A 14107-nucleotide genomic window follows, 5' to 3' on the forward strand; every position below is an offset into this window, starting at 1 on the left:
CGAGAAATGGATCGGTAGTGGAAGGGAATACTAGCTAGTGTGGTATATATGTATATATATAGAGAGAGAGAGAGATTATACAGTGGGAGTGAGACGGTTATACAAAACTTTCTGCTGTTCGCTGCAAGTAAAAATCTGAACTCTATCTTGACAGAAGAAAGAGAGTTTGAATTCCCTTTGCTGCATTTGTTGCATAAATGTAGCCAAGTGAGTTTTTGTATGGATAAAAGAGTTTTCAATTCTTTATGTTATGAGAAAAGTTGCGTGCATAGCTGAAGAATCTACACATATAATAAAATTAGAGTTAATATCCATCGATGATATTGAAGGTCAAATTGATGTTAGTAGTGCCTCTAAATAATTGGTGGAAGTAATAGAGAAAATTTGTATTCTTTTTCTTTTTAGGTTCTTAAGTGAGTATGGTTAGTATTTAGTAGCATTAACTTGGTATTATTACAAGGATATTAATGTGAGTTATATATATATATATATCATTGGCATCTTGGTCAGTCCAACACAGTCGAGACCCATATGTGTAGAAATATTTGATGTGTTCGAGATGAAAATATCATGCTCTCGATGTAAAAATACCATGCTTCTAAGATTGAAATGTTACTTCTAAGGTGTCACCTACATAAAGACTGAGAGAGATTTTTCGATCCGATCCCTCCGATATTTAAATTAGTAATTTGAGATCTCCAAATGTGGGTTTGAATAGTTCAAAAGAAATCTCTTATATTGGGTTCAAATTTTTTATACCTTCCTAAAGAAAGGGAGTTTGTGATTACTTTCTTCATCGTAATAGATTGGAAAGAAGCTTATGATTGTCTTTCGGATGAGAAAAAAGCTTATGGTTTGTTTTTTTTATCATAATGGATGAGAAGGAACCTTGTAATTGTCTTCCTTATTATAGTGGACAAGAAAGACGATTTTGTTTCCTTGCTTTGAATATGAGTGGAGGGTCACTTAGATCTCAAGTGACAACCACTTGTCAGTAATAATAGATTTTCTATCATTTGTTCTTTCCAAAAGCATGTTTCGGGGCTCTTGCAAAAGAGGCTCAAAACGCTTCATTTAGTTCATCCGACATAGGAGTATTCAAAATCTCATCTTGCAAGTTAGGTTTTATTTCCATCAATGTGTTAATCATTCCTTATCTCATCAGACCGGGCATTTCCTGTAATCATCAATAATTTTTCTCTTTAACATAAATTAATTACTATAAATAATTTATTATTTTATTTAAATTATTAATTTTCTTGTTTATGTAGCATGGTTAAGAAAATAATTAAAATTGATTTCGTGCAAGTTAAAAAATTATCAATAATTAAATTATTAATTAATTTATTTCCTAATAAGGGATGTGATTTTTAGGATGTAAATAGTTTATATTTTATTTTTGTGTGTGAACCATAAGAAATGAATATTATATTTTTATCTTTATGTGTGAAAATAAAATAAAAATAAATTAAAAATAAAAATAAATTATTACTTACCATCTCATCCTTTCTTATATAAAAGGAGCTCCTCCTCCCTCCCAATCAACTTTGATTCATGTTTTGAAATCTTTGATATTATGATTGTTATAATTTTATGATGCATAATAATATTTTAATTTTAAAATTTTATTATTAATAAATAATTATAATTGATTTGTGATGTTAGAATGATTATTTAACTTATAATGATCTCGCTTCAGTGAATCTCAAGATTGATTTAATTATTAAAATTCTTATTTTTGAATTACCATAATAGTTTTAATTTATTTAATTAGATATATCTATATTTCAATAATTATGTATAAATTTTTATGATTTAATTAATTTTAAATTTAAGATCATGTATTTAAGTTCTTTAATTCATATATTTTAATTATTTTTTAATAATTTAAAATATTAAAATTTAATTTGATAAGATTAGTCTAATTGAGATCTGACTTGAGTTAGATTGATATGTCAGATCGAGTCGACCCAACCCATGTGGCCATATGCAACCCAGTCCCTATGGCCAGATACAACCCATGACATCTTGATCTGCTCTTGATTATTTATTCTATTCAAAGAATCTCCATTTCAAACACTACTTTGTAAGGTCTCCATACTCTCTTAATTATTTATTTCATTCAAAAAAAATTTCGTTTCAAACACTACTTTGAAGATCTCTTTGCACTTCTCCAATAAGCAATTTTTCCTCTAATTTGAAGCTTCGAAAAGAAAAAAAATGCTTATTTTACAGTAATCATCAACACCGGTTGAATCAGCTGTTGATTGCATATCCAATGAGCAATTTTTCCTGTAATTGAGGCTCCAAAAGAAGGAAAAGTTCATAAACCAGTTGTTGCTTGGGTTAGCAGAACATGTGCACGCCTATTCAAATCAGAAGTGCAATTTGGTCATCGTTTGAGACAGCTTATCCACAAGCGAAATATCAGGCTCCAAAAGAAGCTGGAGCAGTTGTTCCCACTTCTTATGAAGCATTTGAGACTGCAATCAAAGAAACTTTTGAGAAACTGGTATCTTATTTTGCTGCATTGCCGCAACTCCTTTTGTGATATTAATTGACGCCATTTTTTGCACTTGAGAAGATTGTCTGATTCTATTTAGGTTGTTTTGGCAAGAACCATTAAAAGTCAACTCTTCGTAGCCATTGCATTCTATTTTATTGGATAGGTTGAAGAAGGGAAGATTTCTCCTGTATCTGAAGTTAAACCTCCTCAAATTCCTGAGGATCTCAAAAGCATTTTATACTCTTCATAGCCATTACATTCTATTTTGTGTGCTGTTTATAACATATGTTTTCATGTCTGATGCTTCTTATTCTAAGGAACTATACGTTGTTCTTTTGCCTCTCTATTTACCAAGTTTAGACAGAATGCTTGCTTCTTATTTACGTTGAACTCTTCAATTTGGATTGCAGGCATACTTTCGATCAGAAGGGGCTGAAGCAGGCACTCTACCGTCACCCATGGGAAGATGTTTTATACACAAAATGATCACTTTTGGACACGATAATGTATTGGCATTTTTCGCGGCTCCCTTTCTTTTTTCCTTGCATGATCTTGTCATCCTCCTGTTGCGTTCACACAGGTGTTGTTTAAGCAGCATTATTTGTGTGGCACTTCTTTTAGAATATTGAGGACCGAGGAATCAAAGTGCTCATATTTTATCATTTAATTGGTTCAACTGACACGCTGTCTCTACTTAACCATAGATGTGATAGAAATAAAATAGAAAGAAGATATTATTAGAGTTTGATACAATACTCCCTATTTATACATAGAGAGGATTTTTCTCAACATAATTATGATATTTTCTTATATAGTTGAGAAAATCTTGGTTATTGTTAAGGCTATTATCAAGGGAGATCTTAGCTGCTATCATGCCCCCGTAAGACGGTGCTCCTGTTAAGGATATCAATCTTGGATTGATGCGATGAAAATGATTTACGGGTGAGAGGCTTCGTGAGTGAGTCCGCTAGTTGATCAATCATATGTATGTACGTGAGAGTACGTGAGAAACACGTAGCTGATGTTTGACAATTTGTTCTCGCACGAAGTGAAAGTCGATGGCTATATGTTTTATGCATGAGTGGCTTCGACATTATCACAATATATTGTAGGAGTAGAGGTGAAGTTGATGTCAAGTTCTAAGTAGACTCATGACCCAATTGAGTTCTGTAGTAGCGGTTGCAATAGCACTATATTCAGCTTCAGTTATAGATTGTTCAATTATTTTTTGCTTCTTAGAACTCCAATTGATTGGATTTACACCAAAGAAGATAATATACCCCGACGTGGATATTTTGTTATCAAAATTTCCTACCCAATCAGCATCAACAAAGGTATGGAGATGAATAAGGGAGCGTTTACGGAAAAAGAGGCCATGATTGAGAGTCCCGTGAAGATATCACAAAATTTATTTGACTGCAAACCAATGCATAGTAGATGACCGATACATGAATTGTGATAATTTATTGACCGCAAATGAGATATCTGGACGGGTAAGAGATAAGTGTTGTAAGGAGCCAAGGTCTTGGCGGTATTGAGTTGGGTCCGTAATATGGCTTCCATCACATAATTTGAGTGACTCTTTAGTAGACAGAGGAGTTGTAACTGTTTTTACATCTTGCATGTTCGTCTTTGATAATAGATCTTGAATATACTTTCTTTATGATAGAAAGAGTCCTGAAGATGTATATGTTGCTCCCACTCCAAAAAAAATATCTCAAGGTTCCTGGATCTTTAAGGGAGAATCAATATGCTAAATGCTTGAGGAATGCCTTGATTTTCATAGGATTGTTGCCTATGATAATAATGTCATCCAATATACCATAAGATATATTATATTACCACTTTGGTAACAGAGAAATAGGGAGGTATCAAACTTGGAGTTGATGAAGCCAATTGATATAAAAAACGAGCCAAGTTCGGTGTACTAAGCTCTTGGAGCTTAATGAAGTCTATAAATAGCTTTTTGTAGTTTATAAATATACCTTGGACACTGAGGGTAGATGAAGCTAGGAGGTTGTTGCATGAAGACATTGTTAGTTAGGGTCCCCTGTAAAAAGGCATTGTTAACATCGAGTTGTCATAAATGCTAGCCTTGTGAGATGGCCAAACTCAGAATAAATCAGATTATTATGGGTTTAATAATGGGATTAAATGTCTCTATGAAGTTAACACCAGGACGCGCTTTATATTTGGCAATGGATCCATCTAGATTCCACTTAATTTGAAAGACACACTTACACCCGATGATATTTTATGTGGGATGAGAAGGTATAAGGGTCCATGTAGAATTATGGAGGAGGGCATCATATTCTTCACACATGGATTTATACCAGTATAGAGATTTGTGGGCTTGAGTAATTGTGGTAGGTTCATTGTCTCTAACGAGGATTTTATGATAGCATATAGGTCAAGAACTTGTCGTAGTTTAAAGATACCATTTTTGGAGCGTGTTGTCATTGGATATCCAGGGGCTATAGGGTGTGTTGTAGGTATGGGCGATGGAGAGGCAGTAACATGGGTTGGGGCAGGCTGAGAGACTTCAGTGTCATTGGTCCTAGGAGAGGATAAAGATAGTGGTTGTGTTTCCGATGGTATTACTTCAATAATAGGGGAACCTTATGAAGAAGGGAGAGACACAATAGAGGGGGTGAGGAGCTGTTGAACCGGGAGAAGAAGAGAGTATGAATCCTGAGGAGAATGATTGGATGGTGTTATGGGAGACTCGGTTGACAGGATCAATGGTGTACTCCAATGATGTATATTTTTTCAGAGTAGGTCGCACAGTATGAGGCTTAGGGTTTTGAAACGAAAAGGTAATCCCTACAAAAATAACATGACGGGATGTAAAGACTTTTTGAGATTCGGGTTCGTAACATCGAAAGACATTATGTTCAAAAGAGTATCCAATGAAAATGCAAGACTTATATTTTGATGTTATCTTATATGAGGCATATGACTGAGCCATAGATAATATAAACAGCCAAACACTTTGAGTTTTTGAAAGTTTAGGGATTCGTGAAATAGTTTTTCAAATGATAACTCGTACTAGAGGATTGGAGTGGGGGTGAACTTCAGAAGGTGAACGAGGGCAATGCTATTTGTGGAGCTGGCACTTATGCTTCTACACATGCTTGTAAAGTCAACCTCTGTTGTTGATGTTGTTTTTTAATTAACTGGTTATAAGTTATATTCAGATCATGAAATCCTCCCATGTTTACTCTAGAAAAAATATTTGCTGTTAGGGTTTAAAGATTTTAGCCACTTGGAAGTGATTTGTTCTGTCAACCTGCCTTTAAACATCGTTGATATATATGGCTGGTGGCATTCTCTCAATGGAATGCTAGGAAAGAAAGTCCTTTTTCACACTAGAAATTATATTTGTCATTGTTAGACCAGTAATGTTTTATTGAATAGATTAAAGTGCTTATTGTTGTGTTGCTTCGGTAAGTGATAAAATGAGGAATCGTACCATCTAAGATGGTATATGATTGGATGATGGCAAAATCTGAGTGTTTGATATTGTAGAAATCTAAGTATTTACTAGTAGAAACTATATATAAAGATTTAAATATTAAAATAATATAATTTTATAGAGTTTGATGATGATAAAATATTTATGTATTTCGAGTAATTAAGACTTTTCAGCTTTATTATTATTGCTGTTTTTAAATCATAACTTAGCAAATGTCTTCCTCCATCGCAAACATCATCAACTCACGCCAGAAAAAGATCAAGAAAGCCAGAAATTTTCTTATTTATCAGCTTCCAAGAACAACAAAGGCAAACCACACAGTGGATGGGATAGAAGCCACCGTAAGTTGCAATTAGTGATAAGGGGGAACGAGATGTGTGCACCCTAATCAAGTGGAGGCTGTGCCTCGAGCCATCCTTCCCCATCAATATATGAAATATCAATGAACTTCTTCAGCTCATCGTCACTCAGCTGCTTCTCCCACGTCACTCTACCTGAGAGATCTGATCCTGGTCCTGTGCATCCCGATTCTGCAAACGTTACAACACCTCTAATGTACAAAAATAAAAAAGATAAATTCAGATTAACTGTAAAAAATTGCAATGAATAACATACAAAAATAATGTCGTAAGTCTCGTGCACTAGATCCATTTTTTTTCTTGTGATAAACTAAAATCGAACGTAAAAATGTCACTTGATTACTTGCTAAGAAACCTTAGAAAAATCAATTATAATTAGTAATAGATCATCTTTTTTAGATAAATAAAAGTAAAACATAGAAATACCATTCATTAACTTACTCGTAACCTTTAGAAAACCAAATATACCATCCTTCTGGAACAATGATGGCTGACATGAAGGTCTGGTAAAATATCACCCTCGAGTAGTGTTTCCATGCCCTCCCCAAGTAAGTTGCTTGAGGCCCTGAGATGGTGCACCACTTGAACACGAAGCCACTATTGTCACTGGCATTGTTTCGCCCTTGAGCCGTCACATATCCTGGCTTCTCAAGGCTTTTAACTGTTGATATCTTGCATCGCTGCGTGACCCACAACAATTTGATCAGACACAACATATGAAACTATAAATCATGTTTCATGCATGTTTTATTTGATTAGTAGGTCGATTTAAAGAGCTATTTTCGAAATTTGTAGGTCAAAACTTCCAAATTTAATAGAAATAATACCAACATATTTCAATCTGAAAAGTACACAATAGAAGGAATAAATTGAAGATAAAAGAGGCTTATACGAGCAATTATTATTAAATGAGATAACTAGGAGAGTATATACAGAGAGTAAGTATCATGAGGACATGCATTATTTATATTTGCATGTCGAGTCGGATCGATGTAACTTAGACATGATATAAAATTATCAAAATGATACCTCGTAAATAGATTGGCCATATCCGAAGATGAAGTCGGTCACACCTTCGATGTAGCAACCCTTGAAGTAGTGTCTTCCAAGCGTATCAGCGAAAGTGTCTTGAAACCCAATGAAGCTGCAATAGTAGAAGGCAGACTTGTCTCCAAAAATCCAAGCGGCCACCGCGGGGGTCAGTTTGGCGAATCCATTGTACGTATTCTGCATCAAATATAGACTCATCAAATCGTTCGTTTGAACTCCTAATCCATGCACATAAACCTGTTTCGTCAATTATTACAGTAGAATGATAAGATCGCTTCACGGCCATGAACAGTATATGGATTGATTTGTATGCTTGTTTTAGCTACTCGGGCCAGAGACTGAGATATAGATCAGTGAAACCTTGAAGGTTATCCTCTTGGCAACAAAGTTGGAGGCATATGACGTGAAGGTTGCACTGGTGTTAGTGTCATGGCCACTGGAGTCGCCATTGTAGTCTCCCCACTCGATGGACGTCGTCTGAGCTCCATCTCCTTCCAGTACGACGTAACTCTTGGTGCTCTTCACGTTCACCTTCTCCCTGCTTACCCCACCGCATGAACGACCAGCTCTTTCAAGGTATAAAGCAAGGGAAGGAGAACCTACCTGTAGACGCCAACAGCGACGTGAATCTTCGTCCACTTGTTGTTGTTGTCAGGAACGGAGTCGATCGCTGAGAAGACGGAGAGGAAGAGGACGAGCCACCTCAATTGGAGCATTTGGAAACACGTATATGCAAGGCTTGCGAGAAATGGATCGGCAGCGGAAGGGAATACTACTTATTGTGTATAAATATAGACAGAGATGATACAATGAGAGAGATACGGTTGTAAAAATCTTTTTGTTGTTGTTCTTTTGATTTGGCAATTTCGCGGCAACTAAAAAATCTGAAGAATATGCATATTGCATATTGCAACTAAGTGAGTTTTTCTAAGGATAAAAGAGTTTTCAATTCTTTATGTTAGGAGAAAAATTGCATATTGCAAAGCTAAAGAATATGCATATATAATAAAATTAGAGTTAATATTTGTCAATGACATTAGAAGTCAAATTTATATTAATATTTTTTTCTTTTCAGATTAGTATTTATAGGAAATATAAGATCAACTAACAATCAATGATATTCTCTTATCTATAAAAATCGAGATCTAAAAAGCGGCTCAAAAGAATCTTCGAGCTATTGTACTCTGAGCCACCAAACTACGACATTTGTCATTTAGTTTATCTGACATGGGACTGTTTGGATCTCATTTTACAAGTTTGGTTTTCCCAATTTAAGTGTTCCAGGCAGGTTGGGCTAGTGTTTTGCTATAGCGGGTTTCTACTATAGACGAAAATTGTATATTTATCTTGGGCGCATTTACTTTTAAAACTCATTTATCTTAATGCGAGTTGAGTTTTTTTGACTCACGTGTCTCAAGCATATTTGGCCTTGTGTCTCTACCATAGCAAATTTATCTCAGCACGAGTCAAGTTTACTCGATTGACACATCTCGAGTGCATTTGGCCATACAAGTCTCTGTCATAGCGGATTTCACTAACATTTTGGTGCTAAAAGGAGGGCCATGTCGTAGGAACATCTGGCTAGAGCTCTCCCCGAGGGAGAACCACATGCCGACCTCCCTTCCGTCGAACCCGAAAGTTAGGTCCTCCCCGCTCCCGGAGATGGCGGGATTCCGACCTCAACGCCAAATCGCCACTAGCGCCTGTTCAACGACCCGGTGTTGTCGCCTCCCGGATTTGTCACAGGACCCTCGGTTGTGACACTCGAGGCATTCCTCGGCCTGTCCAAGCAAGTGTAGGACATGGCGGGCATGATGCAGACGCTCGCTCTGCTCATTCCTCAGATCATGCGACTAGCGACTCCCTCGACTGACCTGGCCCGACATAGGCCGAGCAAGGAGCAAGTCGAGACTAGAGAAGCCTGAGAGCAAGCGACGGATCCGAGAGGTCCACTCGGACAGAACATACATGCAACCTGCTGAGTCACCCTACCCCACCTCGAGTCTGACACCATATCATCCGATTTAGTGGATGACTTGCTTAGGGCCCAACTGTCTTGGGTCAATCAACGCTTGGACGAGTTCCAACATGAGTTCTAAAAGTCGTGGAGCGAGTCCAACGAAGACGGCTTAGGTGGGTCCCCTTTCACTCAGAAAGTACAAGACAAGCTAGTACCCCTCAACTTCAGGCTGCTGGCATTAGAGACATACGACGGCGGCTCCAACCCCGCGGAGCACATCTCTGCATTCCGAGCTCAGATGGCCCTCTATGGCACCTCCAATGCATTAATGTGTCGGGTATTCCCAACTACCCTGACGGGATCGGCACGAGCATGGTTCAGCCAGCTATGTCAATCCTTAGTCTCATCCTTCGACCAGCTTGCCAGGGAGTTCGAATAGAACTTCCCGCCAGCATGCGACCTAGGACTTCCATGGCCACCCTGCTCGCGTTATCCCAGCGCGAAGATGAGCCTCTTTCTCAGTTCATGGCACGTTTTGCCATTGAGATTCGGGGATTCCCGAACGCTCACCCCTCTCTAATCATGTAGGCGTTTCTAAAGGGTTTAAAGCCTTCAAGGTTCTTCTGGTCGCTGATCGAGAAGCCACCGATGACCGTCTCCGAAATGCTCTAATGCGCCAACCAATACATCACCGCCGAAGCATTAGTGGCAGGGAAGCACATGGAAGGCAAGAGGCCAAGGGTGGAACAATCCCGGGGAACAACCTCAGTAACCCTAGCGCCACCCCGCTGGGGACCTGATCGACAAGAGCTACTCCCGAGACCCCCGCATCTTCCCCTAAAAGCCTCCCGCACCGAGATCTTCCTCCAAATTAGGGAAAAAGGTCTCTTGCGATATCCACGTTCCATGAGGGCCACTCACAAGGATCGGTCTAAATATTGCAGGTTCCACCAAGACTATGGCCATGATATGGAGGACTGCCACGACCTCTAGAATCAAATAAAGAGACTGATCCGTAGAGGCCACCTCGGACGCTATCTCAGGAAACCTCGAGAAGTGACTCCACGGCCCAAGGAACCAGTCGAATGACAAATCGACGTTATCTTCGAGGGACTTGCGGCCGGCAGCAACAGCTCTGTGGCGAGAAAAGCCTACGCTCATAGCACGGTCGAGAAGCGTCCCCGGCTCGAGCTCGAGCATGAAATCACCTTCGGGGCCGGAGAAGTCGAGCGCTTTCATCACGATGACGCGTTGGTGATCTCCATCTAGGTCGCCAACGCTCGAGTAAAAAGGGTGATGGTCGACACCGGGAGCTCCGCCGATGTTCTTTACTTCGACGCCTTCAGAAGGCTCAGCTTGACCGAGGGAGACCTCAACCCCATGGCATCAGCACTCATAGGATTCACGGGGGATTCTATATCCCCGCTCGGGACTATGGCCCTCCCTGTCACCATTAGGGAGGAGCCGAGAGTGAAGACAATGATAACCACCTTTATAGTGGTTGATCTGCCCTCGGCTTATAACATCATCCTCGACCGACCGACGCTGAACAAGTTAAAGGCGGTGGTTTCCACCGTGGCCGGTGAGTCAACATGGCTAGGTCTGCGGGTCGATGTTGGGAGCCTATTGCGGGGTGATCTGGATGATGAGGTAGCCGAGCCCTCGGGAAGGAGTGTTGTCGGCGTTGGTCGAGGTCAGGGCCGATTAACAACTCCACACTACCGGGCGGCTAGCATTCCCATGCCGAGTCCCTTGCCGTCAACAAGTGGTCGCCCTCCTGCAAAAATAGCCTTTGCAACGCTTAGCACGAGTCAAGATTTCTCGACTCGCATCTTGGGCACATTTAGCTTTGCGCCTCCACTGTAACAAATTTATCTTAGTACGGGATGCAAGTCAGATTTTCCCGACTCATGCATCTCCAGTGCATTTACTAATGCACCTCTATCGTAGTGTATTTATCTCGGTGCGAGTCAAGTTTTTTTGACTCACATGTCTCAATGATATTTGGTTTTGTGCCTTCACTATAGCAAATTTATCTTAGTGTGGATTAGGCTTTTCTGACTCACGAGTTTTGAGTACATCTGGCGTTACACACTCCTGCCGTAATGAATTTATCTTAATATGGGTCGGGTTTTCTCGACTCACGCGTCTCGGGCGTATTTGGCCTTGTACTTATGTCATGGTGGATTTATCTTAGCATAGGTCAAGTTTTCCCAATTTACACGCCTTAGGAGCATTTAGCCTTGCACCTCCATCATAGTAGATTTCTCTTTACACAGCTTAGGTTTTCTCGACTTACACATCTGTGGTGCATTTGGCTTTGCACCTCTGCTATAGTGTATTTATCTTAGCATAAGCCAGGTTTTCCCGACTCACCTATCTCAAGTACATCTGGCCTTGCACCTCCATCATAACCGATTTGTCTTAGTGCGGGTCAGGTTTTTCTGACTCACATGTCTCGGGCGCATTTGGCCTTACACCTTCGTCATAATGAATTTATCTTAATATGAGTTAGGTTTTCTTGACTCACATATCTCAAGTGCTTTTGGCCTTATACCCCCATCATAATAGATTTACCATGGCATGGGTCGAGTTTTCCTGACTTACATGTCTCGAGTACATTTGACATTGCACCTCCGCCATAGCGGATTTATCTTTGTGCAAGTCGAGGTTTCCCAACTCATGCAACTTGATACACTTGGTCTTACGCCTCTAATGTAGTGGATTTATTTTGGCGCTAGTTGGGTTTTCCCAACTTACACATCTCAGGCATATTTGATCTTATGCCTTTGCTGTAGCGGATTTATCTTACTGCAGGTTGGTTTTTCCTGACTCATGCATCTCGGGTGTATTTGGCTTTGTACCTTTACCATTGGAGATTTATCTTGGCACGGGTCAGATTTTTCCAACTCACATGTCTCTGGCGCATTTGGCCTTATGCCTTTGCTGCAGTAGATTTATCTTAGCACATGTTGAGTTTTCCCGACCAACTCATGCATCTCGAGCACCTCTAGCCTTACGCCTCCATTGTAGCAGATTTCTATTCACATAGGTTGAGTTTTCCCGACTTACTTATCTTGAGTGTATTTGGCCTTACACATCTATCATAGTAGATTTATCTTAATGTGGGTTAGGTTTTCTTTACTCACACATCTTGAGTACATTTGGCCTTTGTATCTCCACCATAACGGATTTCTCTTCAAGTGGGTTAGATTTTTCTAATTCACATATCTCGGGTGTATTTAGCATTGTGCCTTTGTCGTAGTGAATGTATCTTGGCATAGGTCGAGTTTTCCCAACTTTCGTGTCTCGAGCGTAAGTGGCTTAAACCTCTGCCATGGCAGATTTATCTTGGTACGCGTTGGGTTTTTCGACTCATGCATCTTAGGCATATTTGGCTTTGCACCTCCAACATAATGAATTTATCTTGGCACAGGTTGAGTTTTCCTGATTTATGTGTCTTGAGCACATTTGGCTTTACTCCTCCACTATAGTGCCTTTGCCATAGTAGATTTCAAATCCCTTCTTTGCCATAGTGAATTTCAAATGCCTACCATGGCAAGTTTCTAATCTTTTTTCTGTCATGGAATATTTCATGTCTCTTCTCTGTCATAGTGGATCTTGAGTCTTCCCATCATGGCAGGCTTCAAATCTTCTTTCCATCATGATGATTTTTATATCCCTTCTTTATCATAACAGATCTAAGTCTTTTTACTATGGCGGGCTTCAAATCTTATTTTTGCTATGGTAAATTTCATTTTCTTCTTTACCGTAACAGATCTTGAGTCTTCTCTCTCTATTATGGGCTTCAAATCTTTTTTCCGACATGGCAGATTTCATATCTCTTCTTCACCATAGTGGATCTCGGGTCTTTTTACTATAGCGGGCTACAAATTTTCTTTTCATCATAGTGAATTATATGTCCCTTCTTTACTGTAGCGGATCTCAGTCTTCCCACCATGGTGGGCTTTAAATCTTCTTTCTATTATGGTAAATTACTTGTCCCTTGTCCATCATAGCAGATCTCTGGTCGTTCCACCGAGGTGGGCTTCAAATCTTATTTCCGTCATTATAGATTTCATGTCCTTTCTTTGTTGAAATAGATCTCAGGTGTTCCTACTGGGAAATCACAAGTTGGCATCTCGCAATGGAAAACAAAAATAAAACCAGATTTTTTAAAGTCAAGTACTTGGTCATTGTACGACGATTGGTGCACGAGAAACCCAAAAAAATGCATGTATCATATTAAAAGTATTACCTAGGGAGATCATATATCCTTAAAATTTCTAGATCCGATATAGTAGATGAAGGAGAAAATTTCTAGATCCGATATAGTAGATAAACGAGAACTCGCATACTCCTCTCTAGCGGTGATCTAAATAGCAAACATAGCAACGATGCTCCTCATATTACTGTAGGATCTCCCTCTCCACACGCATCGCAAGGCTACCGGAGCCAAGGAGGAGGAGAGGAGGCTAAGAAGAATAAGAAGGGTGACCAGTTCTAGCCTATGAACCATGAGGCTCCTCCTATTTATAGAGGTGTAAACAGCTTAACTTTTAATGGATCCTATCCTCATTGGATCTCTATCCAATTATCCAATTGGATCTGATCCAATTATCCAATTTGATCTCTATCCAATTATCCAATTGGGTCTTATCCAATTATTCAATTAGATTTTATCCATATGATTCAAACTGGGGCTGCGCAAATATCTCATATCCTCACCAATACTCATCGCAACATCTACCATATAT

General features: G+C 39.3%; 1 protein-coding gene across 1 annotated transcript; it reads right to left on the reverse strand.

Moving 5' to 3' along the window:
• Positions 1–6365: 6365 nt before the first annotated feature.
• On the reverse strand, positions 6366–10589 carry LOC135589017 (putative pectinesterase 10). Its single transcript, XM_065081341.1, has 6 exons — positions 10205–10589; positions 7994–8162; positions 7751–7928; positions 7370–7567; positions 6782–7020; positions 6366–6531 (listed from the first exon to the last, which is right to left on the reverse strand). The coding sequence occupies exons 1-6, from the start codon at positions 10587–10589 to the stop codon at positions 6366–6368; spliced, it is 1335 nt and encodes a 444-aa protein (XP_064937413.1).
• Positions 10590–14107: the final 3518 nt, after the last annotated feature.

This window comes from Musa acuminata, chromosome BXJ1-8 (assembly GCF_036884655.1).
Source record: "Musa acuminata AAA Group cultivar baxijiao chromosome BXJ1-8, Cavendish_Baxijiao_AAA, whole genome shotgun sequence".
NCBI lineage: Eukaryota > Viridiplantae > Streptophyta > Magnoliopsida > Zingiberales > Musaceae > Musa > Musa acuminata.

Excerpts from the sequence above, each read along its gene's own strand:
- LOC135589017 (XM_065081341.1), bottom strand. The coding sequence starts at position 10,589 with ATGAAAGCGCTCGACTTCTCCGGCCCCGAAGGTGATTTCATGCTCGAG. Across the intron at positions 8,163-10,204 it reads TAATTTGGAGGAAGATCTCG|TATTCCCTTCCGCTGCCGAT; the intron begins GTGCGGGAGGCT and ends CACAATAAGTAG. Across the intron at positions 7,021-7,369 it reads ATGGCCAATCTATTTACGAG|CGATGCAAGATATCAACAGT; the intron begins GTATCATTTTGA and ends TGGGTCACGCAG.